The 22,639-nt window shown below is 44.5% G+C and overlaps 1 protein-coding gene and 1 long non-coding RNA gene across 3 annotated transcripts in view; one reads left to right on the top strand and one right to left on the bottom strand.

Moving 5' to 3' along the window:
• The window catches only part of IFT122 (intraflagellar transport 122), a 75,955-nt gene that overhangs the window by 30,131 nt on the left and 23,185 nt on the right, over positions 1–22,639 (top strand). For both annotated transcript variants that reach the window (XM_006132833.5, XM_006132835.5), the window contains 2 exons: positions 2,688–2,828; positions 19,089–19,142. In XM_006132833.5, the coding sequence (XP_006132895.1) occupies positions 2,688–2,828; positions 19,089–19,142 (195 nt within the window). The remainder of the gene's footprint in view (positions 1–2,687; positions 2,829–19,088; positions 19,143–22,639) is intronic.
• Positions 3,151–10,130, bottom strand: LOC142830922 (uncharacterized). The gene is made up of 2 exons (XR_012906471.2): positions 6,524–10,130; positions 3,151–5,759 (listed from the first exon to the last, which is right to left on the bottom strand). It is a non-coding gene; the product is annotated as an uncharacterized LOC142830922 (long non-coding RNA).

Raw genomic sequence — 22,639 nt, 5'->3', positions numbered from 1 at the left:
AGCTGCTGGCCAGCAGCCTAGCAGGACTCGCAGGTAGACTCCCTGCCTGCCGTGCTCCCATACGCCGCTAAAGTGGCTGGCTACTGGGGCCAGCATGTGTGTGTCTGTGTGGTACACATCATGGGGGCAGGGGAGCTCTGCAAGCTGCCTGTACCCACTAGTGTGACCTATGGAAACTGGCCAAAGGGAGTTGTAAGGATTGTGCTGGGGTTGGGGCAGCGTGTGATCATGCATAGGTTGTCCGCAGCAGCCAGCCACTTTCAGTCATAGATGTATCCAGTTGGTAATATATTTATACATTCTGTGTCAATCAATAGTGAGTCTTCCTGCATTATGGGAAAAATCCCAAACAATAGAAGCATTAATATATTCAGTGGACTATAACTGATTTGCCCTTGGACACTAGATCAGCGTTTCCCAAACTATGGTCCGCGGCCCGGAAAAAAATTGCTGGGCCTCAGCACGCCTGGCAGCTGCCGTCCCTTAGGCCAATTCGATCCGTTTGGCCCTGTGCCCCTGCACCCAGAAGTGCCGGCGAGTTAAGAGCCGGGGCCCTGCTCCAGCGCTCTGTGGGGCTGGGTCTCTCCCTGGCTCTGCCTGGAGCGGGCCCCACCCCCGCGCATCCTCCCGCCCCGCCCCCAGAGCGTCCCCTCGGCCCTGTACGTTTCTGCCGCGCGCGGCTCCTCCTCGCCGCCTGCCGCCCGTGCGCGGCATTGCATGTGGGCGGGGAGGACGCCCAGGCGTGACGTGACGTCACGGCCCGGGTTTTGAAACCCGCGGGAGGCACGTGGCGGGGCCTGGCTGGCTCCGGGTTCAGCCTCCGGGGCCTGAGCGCGGACCCCGCCCCGCATCATGGAAGGAGAAGGTAGGAACCGGCTCGTGCGGCAGCGGTGGGGAAAGGAGAGCGGTGGGGAAAGGGGTGGAAGGAGAAGGGGCTTGGTAGGGGAAGGTACCAAGGGACAGGGGTGCGGGAGAGACAAATGCCAGGTGGCCAAGTGCAGACCATGAGGGAAAGGGCAGGAGGGGTGGTGTCAGTGGGAGGGGGGACAGGGTGATGCTGGGAGAGGGGAAGGGCACTGGGGGCTGGGAGGAGGCTTGAGAGAAGGGGTGGGCATGAGGAAAGTCAGGATGGAACAAATTGTGTGTGAGGGCACAGATGGGCAGGAGGGGAATGGGGCAGAGACTGGTGAGGGGGTGGGTATTAGGGAAAAAGAGGGCAAAGGGAGGCACCAGGAGGGTGCAGGGCTAAGGGAAGGTGCAGGTGCCAGGGGATTCTGGGGTGAGGAGGTGGGGAGAGCTGGCCACCGGAAGCAGAACTGGATGGGGGAATCAGGGCAGGCTGGGGAGATTGGGGGGCCGGTGGAAGCAGGGCTGCCGGGGGGTGTGAGGTTGGGGGCAGGGAGCTGGCCGGGGAAGATGTGGGCGGGGTGGGAGAAGTGGCCGCTGGAAGGAGGGCTGGACGCAGGCAGCGGGGCTGGCCAAGGGAAATTGGGAAGAGAAGAGGGGGAGAACTGACTGCCAGGGAGGGGGTTGGGGAAAGTGGGGCTGGCCAGAGGCGCAGCAAGGGGGAGGAATGAATTGGCCTGCAGAGAGTGGGACTGACCCGACCCCATTCCCCTCTTCTCCCCCCCCCCCCCCACCCACAAAGCACGAGTTAGTCTGGCACAGGGATTCTACTGTTCTCTCCCCCCCCCCCCCCCCCGGTAGACTGGCTGGTAGACACACTCATGCAGCCTGAGCACATTTACCAGCCAGGCAGTTCGAAACTACAAACTGATACATCTAGTAATAATACAACTTACCTAATGAGAAAATACCAGACATGTTATATGTCTGGTATTTTCTCAGTTTGTTTTTCATGTGTTTATATTTTTGGGCTGCAAAAAGCAGAACTGAAAAAAAAGGGTTCCAATTAAAGTAAAAAGTTTGGGAAACCCTGGTTCTAACCAGCTTTCTGTTTGTCTTACAGCCCATTTATCCAATCCATATTCCTTAACTTGCTGGCAAGAATATTGTGGGTGACCATATCAAAAGCTTTGCTAAAGCTGGCACTGGGAGATTTGGGAGGACCAGAAACAACTTATTTGAATATTCATCATTTGATTAATGAATATGCAAATGAATATTACTGGTCCTCCAAAAGTTCGTGAATGGATTTACTGGTCCCCGTGTCAAAAAGTTTGGGAACCCCTGCACTAGATGTTTTTTTTCTACTTGACAATGGCTTAAAAATGAACATCAAAACCAAACAAACAAAAGGGGGGAACGGGGGAATCAGTGCAGGCCCTTGACATGATTCTGCACTTCTTACATGCCTAGAACTACTGTTGGCATCGTTTAGCGTTGTGGATAAGTAAAGAATGCACTACATGAATGCTTGTACCGAATTATAGGATCTCAGATCCTAGCAAGCAGTGCTCTCAGGACAAAAAGGTTTGGAGTTCAGTTATCCTCTTCCCCACTGTTCTGGATTGTACTTAGTTAATTCACAGAGTAAATTACTGTATTATGTTTATAACTATTGTTCTATCTTGAACACTTTCTTATTTATAATACAGAAAAATAGATTGGGTACATAGTGGGTTTGTAACAGTTGGGGTTGGAAAATGAGCAGATTTATTCACTAAATATGTTCACTAATCTTAATATTTTGCTTTTGACAAATATTTCTCTACGGAAATCCTCAGTCTGCACCTATGTATCAATATCTGGAACGGAAAATGTTCAAAGAAGCCTATCAGATTGCTTGTTTAGGAGTAACTGACACTGACTGGAAAGAGCTGGCTATGGAGGCCTTAGAAGGTCTAGAATTTGAAACTGCTAAAAAGGTAAAATACTTATTTTGTAGAGCAGCAGGAATTTTGCAATCTTGTATTTTTGTGTTTGGAGTGAAAAGTGGTGTATATACAATGTCTACTCTTTCATATTAGGAGCTATGGTTAATGTATCTGACATACTTCATATGTAAAAATTAGAGAAGAATCTACTCAACATCTTATGCACATTATAAAAGGCAAACTATGATGCTTCATTTTTTTCCTGACAAAAACATGCAGAATAGCTAATATCTACACTAAAGAGAAGTTGGTTTTATATTTTTGATTTATTTCATACATAAAAACTTTAAAGAAATTCCATTTCAATTCCGGAAATAGTTAAATGAGTTTAATAAAAGTTTAATAAATCAGGCTACAGTATTTCAACAAAAAAAGGAATCAGGATTTAGTGTTGTATAAGTGTACTACTTCTTCTTTGAGAGATGTCTCTGTGGGTGCTCCACATTAGGTTGGTGCACTTCTGCCGAACCCTAGATCGGAGATTTCAGAGCGGCATTCCTGGGGCCACGCATGCACATGCCTGCTGCTGCAGGCTCTTAGACTGCAGGCATCACACATGCGTGAGCGCCCCCCATCCCACTCCGCAGTTCTATCTCTACTGCCTCCAGCTAAAGACGGCCTCAGCTGTGCTCTGTAGCTGCTTCATGTCTACATGATTATCTCCATTTAAAAAACAAGATTTTTCTCTCCAGTTATTGATATTGTAGTTAGTTACTTAGTTTAAAAAAAAACCTAGATTAGTATAAGTGGATTTTTTTCCTCCCAGTTAACCCTTTTTTGCAGTTACTGACTGCTTTCACAGTTATGCCTGGCTCCCTGGGATTTAAACATTGCTCGTCATGTAAAGAGCCTATCCTCATATTGGACGGCCATTCACAATGCGTCCGCTGCCTGGGAGAGAAAAATATATCCCAAAAATGTCTTCATTGTGCAGAGCTGAAATCGCGGGCACGGAAAGACAGAGACCTCTGCCTCAAGCTATTTTTACTTGAAAATTGTCTCAGACCAGCTTCAAACCCGGGCCAGCAGCCCAAGGAACACAAACAGCAGGGAACCAAAAAGCAAGCCTCTTTATTACCTCAGGGGGGCTATGGCACCAAAACGGCCGTCTTCCTCACGGCTGGTAACAAGAGCAGCAGCAACAGCACTGCACCTCAGCGCAAACGACACTTCGGTCGTCTCTGGAGCTGCTGGCGCATATAACGAACAGGCATATGCTAAATCACTCTCTGAGGCATCAGGCTTCAAGTTGCCTGTCTTGTTAGCTGCAGCACCATCCGGCACTGATACAATCCTGCCAGTGCAGCATAAGTGCGCGGCGCCAACCATATCAACAGGAGCCTTTGTCTCCACTACAGAGAAGCCTAATGCGGTGCTAGTTTCCTCAGCACCAAGGCATGATTCAGTGCCTCACGTAGCATCTGTGTCTCCTACAATGGCACCGACAGCACCAGCTGGGCACTACACTCAACACAAAGCCTTGTTCAGCTCATTTACTTTTAACTCACCATTTTTAGACCCTGGTCGCTCTCCTGTTATGTTAACATCACAGAGATCACTTTCTCAGGAAAGGTTTTAATCTGAATCTTAAGATGAATTCTCTAGGGGTTTTCCTCCAGAAAATTCTAATTACACAGATCAGACTATTTACTCTTCCAGATTTGAGAGTATGCCTTTATATACGATAAGGGGAGCGATAGCTCAGTAGTTTGAGCATTGGTCTGCTAAACCCAGGGTTGTGAGTTCAATCCTTGCAGAGGCCATTTAGGGATTTGGGGCAAAAATTTGCAGGGATGGTTCTTGGTCCTGCTGTGAAGGCAGGGGACTGGACTCAATGACCTTTCAAGGTCCCTTCCAGTTCTAGGAGATAAATTTATAAATTATTGGAGATTGTTTATGATGGCAATCCCTGGGTACCTCCACCTGCATCATACCCCCACTGGCAATATTGGGACAAATGGCAATACTATCAAAAACACCAGCATGGCTGGAAACGATACAGAGTGCAATATTCCTCTTCTAAACAAATACACAAAGGGGACCCACCCACAGAAGATGGGCAAAGCCTCTCTGGACCAAAATACCACCCCTCCCCCAGTGGAGGAAGGGTCTGTGCCCCCAGTTCCAACTACCTCAGATGATGATGTACGTTTCCAAGATCTTTTTAAACATGTAGCTACTGAATAAAACATTCCTTTTCAGGTGGTTATGGAAAACCAAAATGAGTTAACTGACATTGCACTCAGTACCACCATCAAAAATAGCACTACCAATTAATTCTGCAATAATGGAACTGGCAAAGATGGTGAGGCAAACTCTGGCATCAATCTCTTCTACCGCAAAGAGAACAGATAAGAAGTATTATGTCCTTCCCAAGGGATCTGAATTTCTTTTTACTAACGCAGTACCTAATTCCCTCGTGGTGGAAGCTGCACAACAAAAATCCAAGCAACAACAATGTCGATCCATGCCATTAGACTGCGATAGCAAAAGACTTGACTAATCTGGACGCAAAATATACACGTCTTCCACTTTACAATTTCGCATTTCTAACTATGTGCTTTTAATTAAGCAAATACGACTATAGAAATTACACCAAACTTAATGACTTTACCACAGTTATTCCCAAGATTAAAAGACACCAGTACAAAACACTGGTATCGGAGAGTCACACGATACCTAGAACAGCATTGCAAGCTGCAGTAGATGCTGCTGACATGGCTGCATGATCCACAGCAACAGCAGTAGTAATGAAGGGAGTCATAGTTTAACTCCACTCCATTTCCCAGAGAGATTCAATCTACAGTGGAAGATCTTTCTTTTGATGGTCAAAACTTGTTTGCAGCTAACACCAACGAAATTCTCCACTTCATGAAAAATTCCAGAGTAACGCTTTGGTCCTTGGGGTCCACAACCAGGCATCTAGAAGAAGGCAATATAGGTATTAGCGCTACCCGAGACCTGATACCCTTCATATACACAACATTACAACAGACAAGACCAATACCAACAGAGCAGAGGCAGAACCCAATGACGATGCCCTTCCTCTATCAACTCCCAACAGTCTGATAAGCAAATTTGAATATCAGGTCGAGGGTCTTGAGAACCTTTCACCTGTTCCAACACCATCGTTGCAAGCAAACCTGTTTCATCATTGACTAGTACCTTTCTTTAACAACTGGCAACGTATAACCTCTGATATATATGTATATCCTCCAGATAATTGAAAAAGGCTATCTTATTCCCTTCCTGTCTCTCTCCCCTTCCTGGTCCCTCTTCAGGGACCATTCTCACTCTCACATAAATGTGATTGAACCAGTCCCCACACAATTTAGGGGTAAGGAGTTCTACTCCCATTACTTCTTGACAGAAAAAAGATCGGGAGGTTGGAGACCCATCTGAGACCTTCAGGTCCTCAATAAATTTGTTCAGAAACAAAAATTCAAGATGGTAATTCTTGCCACTATATTACTGGCATTGAAACAAGACGATTGGGTCTCGTTCCTCGACTTGCAGAATGCATACTTTCATATTGCCATCCGCCCTGCTCACAGTCGTTTTCTTCGTTTCATTGTAGATTCTCAACATTGCCATTCGGACAATCTATGGCCCCGAGGGTCTTTTAAAAAGTTCTAGCGGTGGTCACAGAATATCTGAGAAAACATAGAGTTATCATATTTCCTTACCTGGATGACTGCCTTCTCAAGGCACACTCACACAACAATTCCTGCCGTTCTGTCAATCACAAGACACCTATTCCGACACCTCAACCTTCAAGTGAACGAAGCCAAATCGATGCTGTCTCTTACACAAAAGATGCAATTTATAGGAGCATGCCTCAACTCAACAAGGGCCACCACATCCCTCCCTATAAACCATTTCCAAAAAATTGTGGCCTCAGTAAACATCTTACGATCCAGCCCCTGCACAGCAGCACTCAAATGCCTTAAGTTGTTGGGGCACGTGGCAGCGTGCACATTGTCGAAGCAAAAACACGCTCCTCTGTGTTTAGGCAGCTAACAAGCAGCTTTATTAATTAATAAAGCACAGCATGAGCCAAACGTGGTCACAGCAGAGCCAGACCCAGTAAGGCTACTAATACAATCAATCCTAGTATCTTTATACCCTTAACCAAACAGTCTGACGTCAGGGCATCCAATTACAGAAATCCTCAATTAAATTTGGAAAAACAAAGCCTTATCAACAAGATGGCGGACAGGTGCGAGGGAGTACATCTCCTGTCCCAACCAGCCCAATTAACACATACCAATAGCCCATCCTGTAGGCCTCTTCTCACGGGGTGACAGAAAGTTCACTCTGGTCTACGTGCTTGAGAGAAAAGCTGAAATGGTTTCTGATATACAAGATGGCTTCTAGCTAAATATGAAAATGGTTTCTACAGCTTCTACAACTCCCCCCTTTTAGCCTTTTAAAGGCTAACCTTGAAACCATTTTATACCTCCATTTTCCATTAAAGTATTTATGTACATTTCTTGTTCCTTTCTCTGCTCATCCTATTTTAACATCATGAGTTCCACATTCCCTTTGGTAAGGGTCTATCTTGTGTTTTCTAGAATACAAGAAATACAGCATTTGATTAACAAGAAACAGCAATAAGCACAAAAGAATATAGCCAATACTAAAACTACTCTTTGCAAAATCCAAGTTCCCACATGTCCAAACCAGCCTCCCAACCAATCCCAGAGGGTCCAGTCTTCCCCCTGCCTTAGGCGTTTCACAGTTCTTTTAATTTCTGAGGCATCTTCCTTTACTTCTTTGCTGGTGTCAGAAATATACCCACAGCATTTTCTTCTTACTAAGGCACAAACCCCGCTCTTACTAGCTAGGACATAGTCTAGGGCCATTTGGTTTGGCTTTTTCTCACCCTGGCTCCTGAACCGTTACATGTCTAGCAGTACTTTCCAATTGGGGTCAAGGCTAGGCGGATATACCCTGGGTTAGTAAACTCTTTATCCTGCCAAGTATCATTTGGCTTAGTTTACTAAACAGTGTGCCATTCATTTGAGTGTTGTTTAGTGGGACTGGAATTATTGGGATGCCTCCTTCTGAATGTACTGGACTGTGAGCACATATCCAGCAACCTGTAGAATTAAATTCTTGGGAAACTTGGTTCATTAAAAGCATAAACACATTTGAACCATATAGGTTATAACTACTAAATATTAAAAACAAGATTAAGCATAAGCTTAACATGAATTGTTTGTCCAGCCTCATGCTGGCTGTTCTTCAGGACTTCGTAGTTTGCTTCACCTATCGCTGGCAGGTTCTTTTGGGCCGCAGCTGGTACCTTAGCCTTGGTCTCTCAGGCTCGTCTGCTTCTGGGCCTGGATTGCCGGTACCAAGCCTGTGCTGATCCTCGTCTACTTCTGGACCTGGGTTTCTGGTACCAGGTCTGTGGTGATTCCCATCTGCTTCTGGACCTGGGTCTCCGGTACCAGGTCTGCGGTGCTCCTTATTGGGGCCGACTTCTGTAGGGGCCAGGACGGGTTTGCAGTGGGATGCGTGAATCCAGGTGGGCAATCCTTCGCACTTTACAGCAGTATGGGTGGTCAGAAGGATTTGGTAGGGACACTTTCACCTGGGTTCCAGGGCAGTCTTCCGCTGGTGAACTTTCACGCAAACCCAGTTTCTTGGTTGTAGTTTAAGGCACAGCTCAGTTGGGGCCTCCTGGAAGGCGTCCTTAACCTGTAAATGATAAGACTGTACACACCTCATAAGTTCCTGACAATTCTTGACTATGCTTCCTTTAACAAGTGTGGCATCAGCCAGGTTAATTTCTGGGCTACTTTACAGTCTCATAGGTTGGCCACATGCAATTTCATGTGGACTGAGTCCAGTTTTCTGATTAGGAGTGGCTCTCATGCTCATTAGGGCAATCTGGAGTGCTACTATCTATGTTAAGCCAGAGTTCTCACATATTTTAGCAAGTTCGTTCTTTAAAATCCTGTTTCATCTTTTTACTGTTTCTGCGCTCTCCAGGTGTCGTGCACAGTGCAGTGCTTGTCTGGGAGAGTAGTACTTCTCTAGTTTTTTTTGAACAATTTGCCCAGTAAAGTGGGTACCTTTATCACCGGAGATCACAAGGTGTATTCCCCATGATGGGATGTAATAATTTAGAAGTTTCTTAGCTACTGTGATGTCATCATGTTTCCTTCAGGGATAAGCTTCTACCCATCCCAAAAACAAGCAAACAATAACCAGCACATTATTCAAAGGATTGACATTTAGGCAATTGAATAAAGTCCATTTGTAAATTCAGAAATGGTCCTAAAGGCGGAGGTCTGGTTGCCGGAACTGTCTTTACAGGTTTACCCACGTTGTGGGCTTGGCAGACAGGGCAAGCCAGACAGTAATCTTTGGCTGCTTGGGAGAATTTGGGAGCAAACCAATTTTGTTTTAGGATTGCTACCATCCCCCCTTTTGCCAACGTGCGACAATCTAGGGAGCACGGGGGCAAGGTGAGGTAGCAAGACCACTGGGGCAACAATGTGGCCATCAGAGCTGCACCACAAGTGGTCTGGGTGCAAGGTGCACCCTGCCAGTCTCCACTCCTGCTTTTCCGATTCTGGGGCTTGGTCTTGCAGGAGGGCCAGTTCTGAAAGAGACGGCATAGGAGCTGGCGATGGTAGGACAGAAGGGAAAAACAGCAGGTAGAGGAGCAGATTTCACTACATTCTAGACAGTACAAACTGCATAGCCTGCTACTAAAACTCTACTAAAATTATAAAGGCAAGAACCATTTATATAAAGCACAATGTTAAGATTATTTAAGGGACTTAAATTATTCATTCATTAAAACAACAATATTGTACACACAACATTTGAAATACATATATCACAATTAAGACACACACAAGACAAATCTGGACAGAACACAGAACACAAACTTATTATGTCATGACACAGAACCATGTTTTTTTTTTTTTTCAGTTAATTTTCAGATGATATTAGCGCTTCTTGATGATCTGAAAGACAAAGAAAACATTTCTACCCACATTGGGGTGGTGCATTATATTTTAGAACACTTTTTCTTTACAGATTTTTGCTACTTTTTGATCAGCCTGCTGTTACCCAATTGTATGCTTTTATTTTGAACACTAGCTTCAGAGGGTTTGAGTAAATTACTTTATTATTTAATTATTAAGTTAAAGGTGGCATGCCTCAGTTTCCCTCTTGTACTGCAGACCAGGCTTTTTTTACTGCCACAGAAACTCTTAGAACAAGGTGCTTGCTAGTTACTATTCCAGCAAGCAAAAAGGTTTTCCTTTCCTGAAAAGAGTCACATGCAATGTTACAGACTTACTTATGGGGGACAGTGCTCCCCCCCTTCCAGAACAGACAGGCAGTTTGCAGACACACACAACCTTGGATCTGAAAGCAAGCCAAAAGTGCTATCAGCTCAGCCTTGACCAGAAACACTGTGAAGTTTCTGGGCTTGGATTTTTTTAAACAATAATTAGGTTCCTTGGAAGACACATTTAACCCTTAGGGTGCAGGTTTTACAAATTTACAATGTATAGATTCTATTCTTTTATGCGGTTAACCAATTAAGTTTCAGTAGAATTCCTTATTTTCTCTTTAATAGATTTTAACAAAGTATCTGTAGCCAAATGTTTAACTTGACTGTTTCATTGCTAAGATGATTAGAAGAGGCTGCAAGAAACGAGTCATTTCTTAAAGCAGGTTTGTTTGTTTTTTTCCTCCCCTTTAGGATTTGGAGGAACACTTTCTTTAAACTATTAAACTTATTTTAAACTTTGTGTTTTGCTTTGGATCGGGCAAGTTTGTTACAGGAGCCCGTGTTTTCAAAGGGAAGAGCTAATTCCTTTCAGTTATTTTTCATGTTTCCTCTCTATCTGTGTATGCGTTATAAAGAGGGATAGAGGGGTGATGTTGTGCCAGATTTTCCCCCTAAGCTTGGTTGATATGGGTGTGCCAACTGAGAATTTTATTTTCTTTTTTTTTTTTTCCACTTCTTATGTATTATTTTGGCACAGAGGTGCTGCAGCAACTTTTAAGTTACCTATCTTACTGCAGAGTGGATTTTTGCTTTTCTGAGCTTTACTTTCATCCCTCATAGCTTTAATTTTTCCTCTTTTCCAATTTGTTAAATGCTTACAGGTCCTTGGACCATTATGCACGTACATGTAGTACACAGGGGTGCCTTTCGGCAGAGTGGGGGGTGTTTAGACTAACCCCCACTTAAACTAACTTTACACACTCCAAAGAAAGAGTCTGCCGGGTCTAGAGTGTCAGACCTTAGCAGCTCATGAAATAAGGGGAGTCGTCACTCCCTCACATATCCGCTGAGTCTCGAGGTTCAGCTGACCCCCCCCCTTGCGTTCAGAGCTCCCTCGTGGGAGAGCCCTGGTGCAGCTGGGATCAGCTCAAGTCTCAGACCTATGCAACGGCATTCATTCTTCACTCATTACATTCATACTCATTTTCCACACACATTTTTTTCTCCTTTTTCACATTTTTCCTATAGTTTCCACATTTAGCTGCATCTTTATTTATTGTCTAGTTCCCATGGGTTTCTATTAAGTGACGCTGCCCTAAGACACCCGGCACTTAATATCAGACTTCATTAGGATCCTATACCAGAAAACACTTAACATAAAGGCACTGGAATTCCTGTAGACTGACCTACCCCCATTTCCTGCGCGCGCTTAATTCTGTAAGACACCGAACTAAAGTCCGCCTGCTTACACCATATTCTGCAAGTCACCGAATCAGAATCCGCCTGCTCGCTCTGCGAGTCACCAAATCAGGATCCGCCTGCTCGCTCTGCGAGTCACCGAATCAGAATTCGCCTGCTTGCTCTGCAAGTCACCGAAACAGGATTCGCCTGCTTGCTCTGCGAGTCACTGAATCAGGATCCGCCTGCTCGCTCTGCGAGTCACCGAATCAAGAATTCACCTGCTCGCACTGGTCCCCCCCCTTTTTGTTGCGAAGCACTGGACTCAAGGTCCACCTGCCTCGCAGGGGTTTCCGGCACCTGCCCCAGCCCGGCAGAACACCACGTCCTGGCGCCTGGAGACAGCCTGGCGGAATGGGGCACTATGGCCTGGGGTTAGCCTCAGAGGTCAGTACTACGCCCACAAATAACAGAGAGAGACAACAAAGCTTCCCCACAGTTCCGTGTGCCGAGAGAGAGTAATGGCACCACACCAGCTTTTAGCGTCCGAACACAGAGGGTCCAGCGCATGGCTGCCTCACTAGAGACACCGGTGTGCCCTTTTGGAACTGTGACACATAAGACAGGCCTAATAGACAAAGACAGACACAGACAGACAAAAATGTTAGCCGCTCCACAAAATTGAATTCCGTAGCTCCCCTTACCCCGATGGCCGGCCGTCACTCCAAATCCCAAGCCCTCAACCAGGAGATTTCGTAACAGGTATCCCCTTTACCTTCTCTTGAGCGCTCTGAGAGGTTTGGAAGTGGAGTGCCGGTCCATCCATACGGGCAAGTGGCGCGTTAGGAATCTCGGTGGAACCTCCAAATTGTCGAAGCAAAAACACGCTCCTCTGTGTTTAGGCAGCTAACAAGCAGCTTTATTAATTAATAAAGCACAGCATGAGCCAAACGTGGTCACAGCAGAGCCAGACCCAGTAAGGCTACTAATACAATCAATCCTAGTATCTTTATACCCTTAACCAAACAGTCTGACATCAGGGCATCCAATTACAGAAATCCTCAATTAAATTTGGAAAAACAAAGCCTTATCAACAAGATGGCGGACAGGTGCGAGGGAGTACATCTCCTGTCCCAACCAGCCCAATTAACACATACCAATAGCCCATCCTGTAGGCCTCTTCTCACGGGGTGACAGAAAGTTCACTCTGGTCTACGTGCTTGAGAGAAAAGCTGAAATGGTTTCTGATATACAAGATGGCTTCTAGCTAAATATGAAAATGGTTTCTACAGCTTCTACAACATTCATCATCAACAATGCTCACCTTCACATGAGATGCTTACAGGGCTGTCTGGGACAGGTTTACAGACCCAATGTCCACCCAATATTCAAATCCCTAGCCCTCCCAATGATAGTAAAGGAATCCTTACGCTTGTGGCTAAGTCCACAGAATCTTTGTTCCGGAGTCCCTTTCTACCCATCAGAACCATCTTGTCTTTATGACGACAGATGTGTCTCGTACAGGATGGAGTGGCAACCTATGACATCATACTTGCCAGGGTCTGTGATTCAGCAGTGACAAGTACTTACATATAAACATCCTGAAACTCGGTGCAGTCAGGAATGCATGTGTCCGATTTCTTCCATTCATCACCAACAGTCATGTCAGACTGTACATAGACAACATCACAGCAATGTTTTATATAAATCATCAGGGCGGAGCCCAATCTCAAGTGCTTTGCACAGAGGCCATAGCACTTTGGAACTGGTACCTGAAATACAACATAAATATTACCACAGTGCACCTTCCGGGCACCCTGAACACAACGGCAGACGCACTGAGCAAAGCCCATCCAGCCGAACACGAGTGGCAAATCAATCCACACATATTGGCGGGCATCTTCTGACAGTGGGGTCACCCCACCATTGATCTGTTTGCCACGCAATCTAACAAGAAATATCCCCTATTCTGTTCCAGGGCGGGGATCGGCAAGGGATCAATGGGAGATGTCTTCCTCATCAGCTGGACATCCCGCCTAATGTATGTGTTTCCTCCCATACCTCTGTTGAACAGGGTAGTCCACAAGACAAGGAGAGACAAAGCCCCCTAATACTTAAAGCTCCAGCATGGCCACTCTAACCATGATTCGGCTTTCTAATGGCAATGTCCCGTGCGTGACTGATCCACCTACCTTACAGAGAGGATCTCTTTCCTCAGACAGGCCCACATGCCATCCAACTGAACCTCCACTCATTCCACCTGAAAGTGTGGCTCCTGGATGGTTCTCTAAGCTAGAATTGACTTGCTCACAGAAGGGTGCAGAGCACTCATAAGACTTACCTTTAGAAATGGAAAAGATTCTTGACGTGGTGTGTATGCCACCGGGAAGTTTCTTCAACATCCTCCTACCTACCATCGACTGCCTACTGCACCTTAAACAAATGGGCCTTGCAATAATCTCCATTAGAGTTTTGAACCTTTTGAACCAATGGCCACCATCTCATTATTACACTTATCTATGAAAACTGTTTTCCTTGTAACAATTACCTCAGCGAAACAGGTGGGAGATATCGCAGCCCTAACTGCTTATTTCCCCCATACACCACCTTTTTAAAGACAAGGTCACTTTACTTACCCATCCCAAATTCCTCCCCAAAGTATACTCATCCTTCTACCTCAATCAGACAATATACCTTCCCACCTTCTTCCCCAAACCACTTGCCAATTCCTTCAAGATGAAAATGCACACACTTGACCTGCACAGAGTGCTCTCTTTTTATCTGCAATGAACTAAACCTTTTTGAGCGTCTCCCAGACTATTTGTGTTGATAGCAAACCACAATAAGGGCCAGGCCGTTTCATCACAGAGACTCCCCCACTGGATCTCAAATTGTATCAAGCTCTGTTACTCGCATTCACATGTGCCCCCTCCAGAGAGCATAAGGGCACACTCAATCAGAGCCATGGCTACCTCTATAGCATTCCTCTGCAAAGTACCCATAAGAGACATTTGCACAGTTGCCACATGGTCCTCTGACCACACGCTTGCAAAGCACTACGCACTTACACAGGGACCTCTCTCCAACCTGAAACTAGCTAAGGCAGTTCTTTCCACCACTTTTCTGCCAGATCCAAAGTCCCTACTTCCCTAAATGGAAATAGCTTTGTAGCCACCTAATGTGGAGCACCCACGGGGACATCTCACTCTCAAAGAGGAGGTTACTCATCTTGATAGTAAATGATGTTCTTCAAGATGAGTGTCCCCATGGGTGGTCCACAACCTTCCCTCCCCTCTACTTCAGGATTCTGGCCTTCTCATGGCATCATTCCGGGCCAGAGAAGGAACTGAGGAGCGGGAGGCAGGGGCTCATGCATGCAGGATGCCTGCAACCTAAGAGTGCCCCAGGGACACTGCTCTGAAATATCCGATCTAGGGCTCAGCAGTGGCACATCGACCTAATATGGAGCACCCACGGGGATACTCATCTCGAAGAACGTCAGTTACTATCGAGAAACAAAAAACAGGACTATGTAGCACTTTAAAGACTAACAAGATGGTTTATTAGGTGATGAGCTTTCGTGGGCCAAACCCACTTCCTCAGCTCAAATAGTGGAAGAAAATTGGCGCAACCATATATATCAAAGGATACAATCAAAAAAATGAACACCTATGAAAAGGAGAGATCAAATTTCAGAACAGAAGGAGGATGATGGGGGGGGGAGGTAAATGTCGGTGAGCTAATGATATTAGAGGTGATAATTGGGGAAGCTATCTTTGTAAAGGGTAAGATAATTAATGTCTTTGTTTAGACCGAGGTGTAAAGTGTCGAATTTAAGCATGAATGACAGTTCAGAGGATTCTCTTTCAAGTCTGGTGTGAAAAGGTCTTTGAAGCAGGATGCAGTTAATCAAGTCGTTGAGACAATGCCCTTTCTGGTTGAAATGGCAAGAAACTGTTTTTTCTTTGTGATCCTGTCTAATATCTGTTTTGTGGGCATTGATTCTTTGGCAAAGTGTCTGAGACATTTGTCCAATGTACATAGCAGACGGACACTTTCGGCACATGATAGCATAAATTATATTTCTGGATGAGCAGGAATATGTGTTCTTGATCTTATAACTCAATTGGTTAGGTCCAATAATGGTATCAGCAGAGATTTTAACAACCTACACCCCACCATCAATCTCAGCCTGGACCATTCGACACAAAAGATCCATTTACTGGACACCACAGTACAAATCACCAACGGAAAATTAGAGACAACTCTCTACAGAAAACGCACCGACTCATACAGTTACCTACATGCCTCCAGCTCCCATCCAGAACACACTATACAATCCATCGTCTATAGCCAACCTCTTTGATCCAACCGCATCTGCTCTAATCCCACTGACAGAGACCAGAAACTTCAGGATCTCTACCAAGCATTTATAACTCAACTACTCACCCGGAGAAATAAAAAAACAAATTGAAAGAGCCAGATGAATACCTAGAAACCATCTACTTCAAGACAGATCCAAGAAAACCAACAATAGAACACCACTTGTCATCACCTACAGCCCCCAAATTAAACCTGTCCAACACATTATCAATAAACTACAACCTATACTGGAACAGGATACTAAACTCCAAGAGGCTCTTCGAAACAGACCCATAGTCTCCTATAGACAACTACCTAACCTCAAGATGATTCTTACCAACAACACAGGACATACCACACTAATACCAAAACTGGAACCTTCACTTGCAACAAACCCCATTGCCAGCTTTGTCCACATAGTCACTCTGCTGATACCATTATTGGACCTAACCAATTGAGTTATAAGATCAAGAACACATATTCCTGCTCATCCAGAAATATAATTTATGCTATCATGTGCCGAAAGTGTCCGTCTGCTATGTACATTGGACAAATGTCTCAGACACTTTGCCAAAGAATCAATGCCCACAAAACAGATATTAGACAGGATCACAAAGAAAAAACAGTTTCTTGCCATTTCAACCAGAAAGGGCATTGTCTCAACGACTTGATTAACTGCATCCTGCTTCAAAGACCTTTTCACACCAGACTTGAAAGAGAATCCTCTGAACTGTCATTCGTGCTTAAATTTGACACTTTACACCTCGGTCTAAACAAAGACATTAATTATCTTACCCATTACAAAGATAGGTTCCCCAATTATCACCTTGAATATCATTAGCTCACAGACATTTACTTCCCCCTCTCCTCTTCTGAAATTTGATCTGTCCTTTTCATATTTGTTCCTTTTTTTGATTGTATCCTTTGATATATATGGTTGTGCCAATTTTCTTCCACTATTTGAGCTGAGGAAGTGGGTTTGGCCCACGAAAGCTCATCACCTAATAAACCATCTTGTTAGTCTTTAAAGTGCTACATAGTCCTGTTTTTTGGTTCAGCTACACCAGACTAACACGGCTACATTTCTATCAGTTACTATCGAGGTGAGTAACCTCCTCTTAGCACTAGGTGGCAGCATAGAATTGCTTAGCTGAAATGTATCTGTCATCTAGGTTTTTGTCCTGCTCTAATACTTTGCTGCTAATATTCCTATTCTTTGTCTCACTCCTGTTTAGAGGATGCCGCTGTGAAGGGATTGTACTTTCTTTATGTTCATAGTGCGGTGTTGTCCCTTTTTTCTTCCTGCTGGAGTAGCCCTGTATTTGGAAAGGCTACTGGACTGGCAGATGACGCATACATGTTTTCCATAGAGTAAAGTACATGTCTGTGTCTTTGTACCATCTTCTGTCAAACAGAAGGGCTACATCTATACTGGCCACAATTTCCAGAAAAGCCATGCAAATCAGGTAAGTCAGGATAGGGAAATCCGCGGGGGATTTAAATATCCCCCGCGGATTTAAATAAACATGTCCGCTGCTTTTTTTCCGGCTTGGGGAAAAGCCGGAAAAAAAGCGTCTAGACTGGCGCGATCCTCAGGAATAAAGCCCTTTTCTGGAGGATCTCTTATTCCTACTTTGAATATGTTTATTTAAATCCCCTGCGGATTTCCCTATCCTGACTTACCTGATTTGCATGGCTTTTCCGGAAATTGTGGCCAGTGTAGACGTAGCCAAGGGGTACAAGAAATACAATGCCATGAATATCCTATAAAACACAAAATTATTTTAAAAATACATAGGAAGTGGCATAGGCATCCTTTACACATGAAATTGTGTCAATAGGAAGGCAAACATAACTTTTTATTTTAAATTTTCCTATAAATGGAGGCATTGGACTAGTCTTCTGTGCAGCTTTGTAGATGATTTTATGTAAATAGCTATTCTTAAAAAGGAGTTTTCAGTATACCTCCATACAAGGTGAGTACTGTCATCTTCTTAGAATTAGAGCTGATTAACCTGAACAAAAGCAGCTTCTAGAAAATTTGCCATTAGACTAATTCCTCCTCATCTGATTTTGCGTAAGCAGAATATATATTCCTCCTAAGCATTTATTTGGTTCGCGGTCTGGGACACCCCAATGTTCAAAGAGTTTGATTTCTGGGTTTTATTGTAAGTGCTAAACTGCTATAACATGATTTTGCTGCTTGGCATCTTTTGTTTGTACATTTATCTTATTTGGCAAAGGATATTACATGGTGTCACAGTCCTTTTATCCTGCCTAACTTCCTTTTCTCTCTCTCTCTCTCTCTCTCTCTCTCTCTCTCTTTTCATTATAATATGTTTGTTCTATTTTCATACTGAATTTTCAGAATAATCTAATACATTGTTTCTTTGATACAAAACTCTAAGCATATGTGGAATATTTGCTCGACATTGTCACTGACTTGTGTTCTGCCTTGTAGCATACAAGCAGAATAGTTTTCCCTTTTTTTTTCCTTAATAGCCTCGCATGCATCACTAGTAAAGTAAAAAGTCCTAAAATAGCCAGAATAAAACTATTCAACATCTTAGTGATTTGTGTCCCTTAAGGGGGCTGACCTCCATTGGCCTGCTGGCCTTTTATGCTCTTTCTTTTAAATGATAAACAGTTGGATAGTACCTTCTTATTTATTGTGGTGCCTAGGGCCCCCAATCATGGTCAGAACTCCATTGAGTTAGGGACCGCTCCCCACAAAACCCTGTGTTGTCAATCTAAGCTCAATACGCACAAAGATAAATATAGTATTTGGTTGTCTATCCTGATGTTACTGCCACAACTTGATTAAAATATAACAAATTCAGTTAATTTTGGTATGGGGGACAGATGCAGAGCTGCAGCCAATGGGGAGGGGACAGTTACCCCGGGGTCCTGATATTCAAAGGGGACCGGAGCTTCCAGCCCTGATGCTGCTACAGCAGTGGTGGCCAGAGCCCCAGACCTCCTTGAATTGCTGGAGCACCACTGGAGCACCAGAACACCCCTCAATGTGGCTTTGAGGTCTGGGGAGGACAGGGTGGTGTGGTCTGGGCAGTATGGATGGTTGACTGCCCTCATCCCCCACCCCTTCTGGAGGCATGGAGCTGTACCTCCCCCCACATCTTGTCATGAGTCCCCCGGTGGCTTTCGGCCTTGCTGCTTACTGGCCAATAAAGTGGCTATCTTTTTATTTTTTTTCCCTTTTCCTTTAACAGGCATTTACCAGAGTACGAGATCTTCGGTATCTGGAACTGATCAGCAGCATAGAGGTAAAAACAAAGAATGTTAAATATAATAGAAGTAGCAAACTTGCCTACCACTGCCATGGGCAGTGCCGGCCCCAGGCACGCGGCGTTTGGGGGGCCCCGCCCCTGGGTGCATGGTGCAAGGGCTGTGCCGGCCACGGGTGCACAGCATATGGGTGGTGCTGGCCCCTGGGCACGCGGCTCGGGTGGCACTGGCCCTGGGCGCGCAGCACAGGAGCAGCGCCGGCCCCAGGCATGCAGCATATGAGCGGTGGCGGCCCCGCTCCCAGGCATGCGGAGCATGGGCTGTTCCGGCCCCGGCGCATGGCGTATGGGCAGCCCCACCACTGGGCGCGCAGCACAGGAGCAGCGCCGGCGCTGGCCCCAGGAGCGGGGTGCATGGGTGGTGCCAGCACTGGGCGCGCACCGTATGGTTGGTCCCACCCACAGGCACGTGCACAGCTCCGCCTCCGGGTGCGTGTGTGGCCCCGCTCTCGGGTGCCTGGCAGCCCCAAAAGGTTGGGGACCACTTGAATAGTTGATTGGATTTTCATTGACTATTCAGTTGGTCGATAAGGACTAGCGCGCGTTCTGCCTTTGAAATCAAAGCGGAAGCGCTGCATTGATCCTGGGATTAGAGGGGCACTCCACGCAGCATTCAATCTTTGAAATGCACATTTCAAGAGGAAGCGCTGCCACTGCGCTCCTTCCCTGTCCTATGGAGCTGCAGCTGGAGGGAACTGGCTTTTAAGACTGCTCCCCCCAGCACCCCATCCTCTTCCCACCCTTGCTGCCTCTTTGTGATAGATGCAGGAAGGTGGGGAAGTAACTAATTGACTAATGTGTTGACTATCTGATAGGCAAAAGCTTATCGGATAGTTGACTAGTTGATTTGTTGCTTACATCCCTAGTATCCAGTACTGGATGAAGTGCTGCACTAGGAACTCTGATTTTTTTTCTGAATCCGTGGGAGAAGAGGAAACGCTTCCTGGCCACTTCAGTCCTCTTTCCTTTCTACGCATGCTGTTCTTGATCCTATCCTAAGTATTGCAGTTTGTATTTATTTGATTAGCAATCTTTCCCTTTTAAATAAACATAAGCTCACCTATTAGTTTTGTTGGTGGAGAAAGTCTAGAGGTGAGCAGCAAAAATGTTTAAAGGCCTAGAAAACAAGACCTACGAGGGGAGACTAAAAGAAATAGGTTTGTTTAGTCTGGAAAAGAGAAAATGGACGGGGACATCATAGCAGTTTTCAGGTATCTAAAAGGTTGTTACAAGGAGGAGGAAGAAAAATTATTCTCCTTAACCTCTGATGATAAGACAAGAAATAATGGGCTTAAACTGCAGCAAAGAAGGTTTAGGTTGGCCATTAGGAAAAACTTCCTAACTGTGTCATGATGGTTAAACGCTGTAATAAATTGCCTCGGGAGGTTGTGGAATCTCTCTGGAGGTATTTAAGAGCAAGTTGGATAAACATCTATCAGGGATTATCTAGATGGTGCTTGATCCTGTTGTATGGGTATGGTACTGGACTTGATGACTTCTCGGGGTCTCTTTAAGTTCTAGTTTTCTGATTCTATCCCTGCTTACTCTTTCTTGTAGTTTATGGAGACTATTGCAAGTTGATAATATGAAGCATTCCTCATACTAATGACACATTTCTCTGTCTGATTGGTGACATTAGGTAGTACAAACTATCTGGAAAGATAACTACCTGGAAAGAATTCTGAAGGATATGAACTCTGAAAGACTTATTGTATAAAAACTCCTTTGATTGTTCTTTTAACTCAAACTGTATAAACACAACTTTCAAAGCCAGTAATACCTGAGATCTCTAAAAATGTTGATTGTATCTGCTTTGGCAGTGCTGGATTGAAATTCTATACCTGGGTGAAGGATTTCCCTCCCCACCCCCATAATGTATTTTATTACAGAATTCATGTTCTTATATTTTATAAGAAACAGACTAATATACATTTCCAAGATACTGGGCAGATACAGCACTAAATCCTCAGTGGAGGTAAATTGTCTTGCCATTGAAGTCTGTGAAAGCTAGATCTCCATCTGAATATCTGGATTATAATGTTATAAATCTACATATCCACCCCATTACATTTTCCAAGAGATATAGCTTAATTCTGTTCAAAATGTTTGGGACATAGATTTTAACTAATAGTTTTATGTAAAACATAGGCATGGTTTAACTTGAATTGGCATGCTTTTAAATATAGGTCCAGGTGAATGGATAAAGAGAAATGGACAAAATAGAAAACTACATACCTTTTCCCATAAAATGTTCTGAAAGCCATTTAAGGGAATTGCATTAACTATGTTATGACTTCCGATTAAAGGATCACAGTTTGATTCACTATCTAATATATCCATACAATCTGTTTTTAGATATACTAAAGTATGTTTTCGTGATTTATCCATATAATATACAGAAAGGAAATTGTGTGATTACAGTCTTGTGCACTGCACTGAAAATTGCTCCCACTAAATGTTATGTATCTTACATGTGACTCCTTGAGCATAGGGGAAGGCAATTTGCTGAAGGATAAGCAGGGCATTTGTTTTAAATTACCTAAATACTCTTATCCTTCTGTCTCTGCAGAAATGAGAGATAAAATAAGACTTTGAAGGGTTAGAGAAAACCATTGTGTTCTGGCCATCTTTTCTCCTCTTTTAAAGTAACTTTTGAATGGTTAAACTTATGTGTAATGTTGCTATAGTTTTTGTTTTTAAAGCCAGTTGAGATACCCATACTGAGTATCATACAGTATAGATGTTGTTTGTATTCTGTTAGCGTACACCCATCTAACTGCCTAGCCCCCAAAACCTTATGTTGTATGCAAACCAGTTTTTTTCCCTCTATTACCTGGGTTCATGTTTCATGATAGGACACAACCAATTATAATAATTCTCATCGCTGAACTAGGGATGTAAGCGACTAATCAACTATTCAATAAGCAAAAGCTTATCAGATAGTCAACACACTAGTCGACTAGTCTCTTCCCCGCCCTCCTTTGCTGCCTCTATCGGAAAGAGGCAACAAAGAGGAAGGGATGCTTTGGGGAGCAGCTCCAGGTCCGTGGGAGGAGGCAGGAGCACAACAGTGGCGTCCACCTTTGAAATGTACAAGAGTCCCCGCTGGGGCTCTTGTACATTTCAAAGCGGAAGCGCTCCATGGAGCCCAGGGCCAGCGGGGGACTCTGAGTCCCCCACTGGCCCTGAGCTCCATGTGGCATTTCAGTCTTTGAAATGCACAAAAGTTCCTACTGGGGCAGAATGCCACGCAGCACTTTGGCCTTTGAAATGTAGCAAGAGCCAGGCAGGCTCTTGCTACATTTCAAAGAGGAAACGCCCTTTTTCGATTAGTTGATTAATCTAATTGTAACATCCCTATTCTAATGAAAGAGAATATGTATCTCTTTCATTAGATAAATTTGTGGTTTAATTTATATTCAAGTTTTTGGAGAATTTTTTTTTAGATTATACATGTCTGACTGAAATTCCTAGTT

This window comes from Pelodiscus sinensis, chromosome 11 (assembly GCF_052426305.1).
Source record: "Pelodiscus sinensis isolate ZL-2025 chromosome 11, ASM5242630v1, whole genome shotgun sequence".
Classification (NCBI taxonomy): Eukaryota; Metazoa; Chordata; order Testudines; family Trionychidae; genus Pelodiscus; species Pelodiscus sinensis.
Note: the sequence above shows the minus strand (reverse complement) of the source record. Positions and strands in the feature narration are given on the sequence as shown.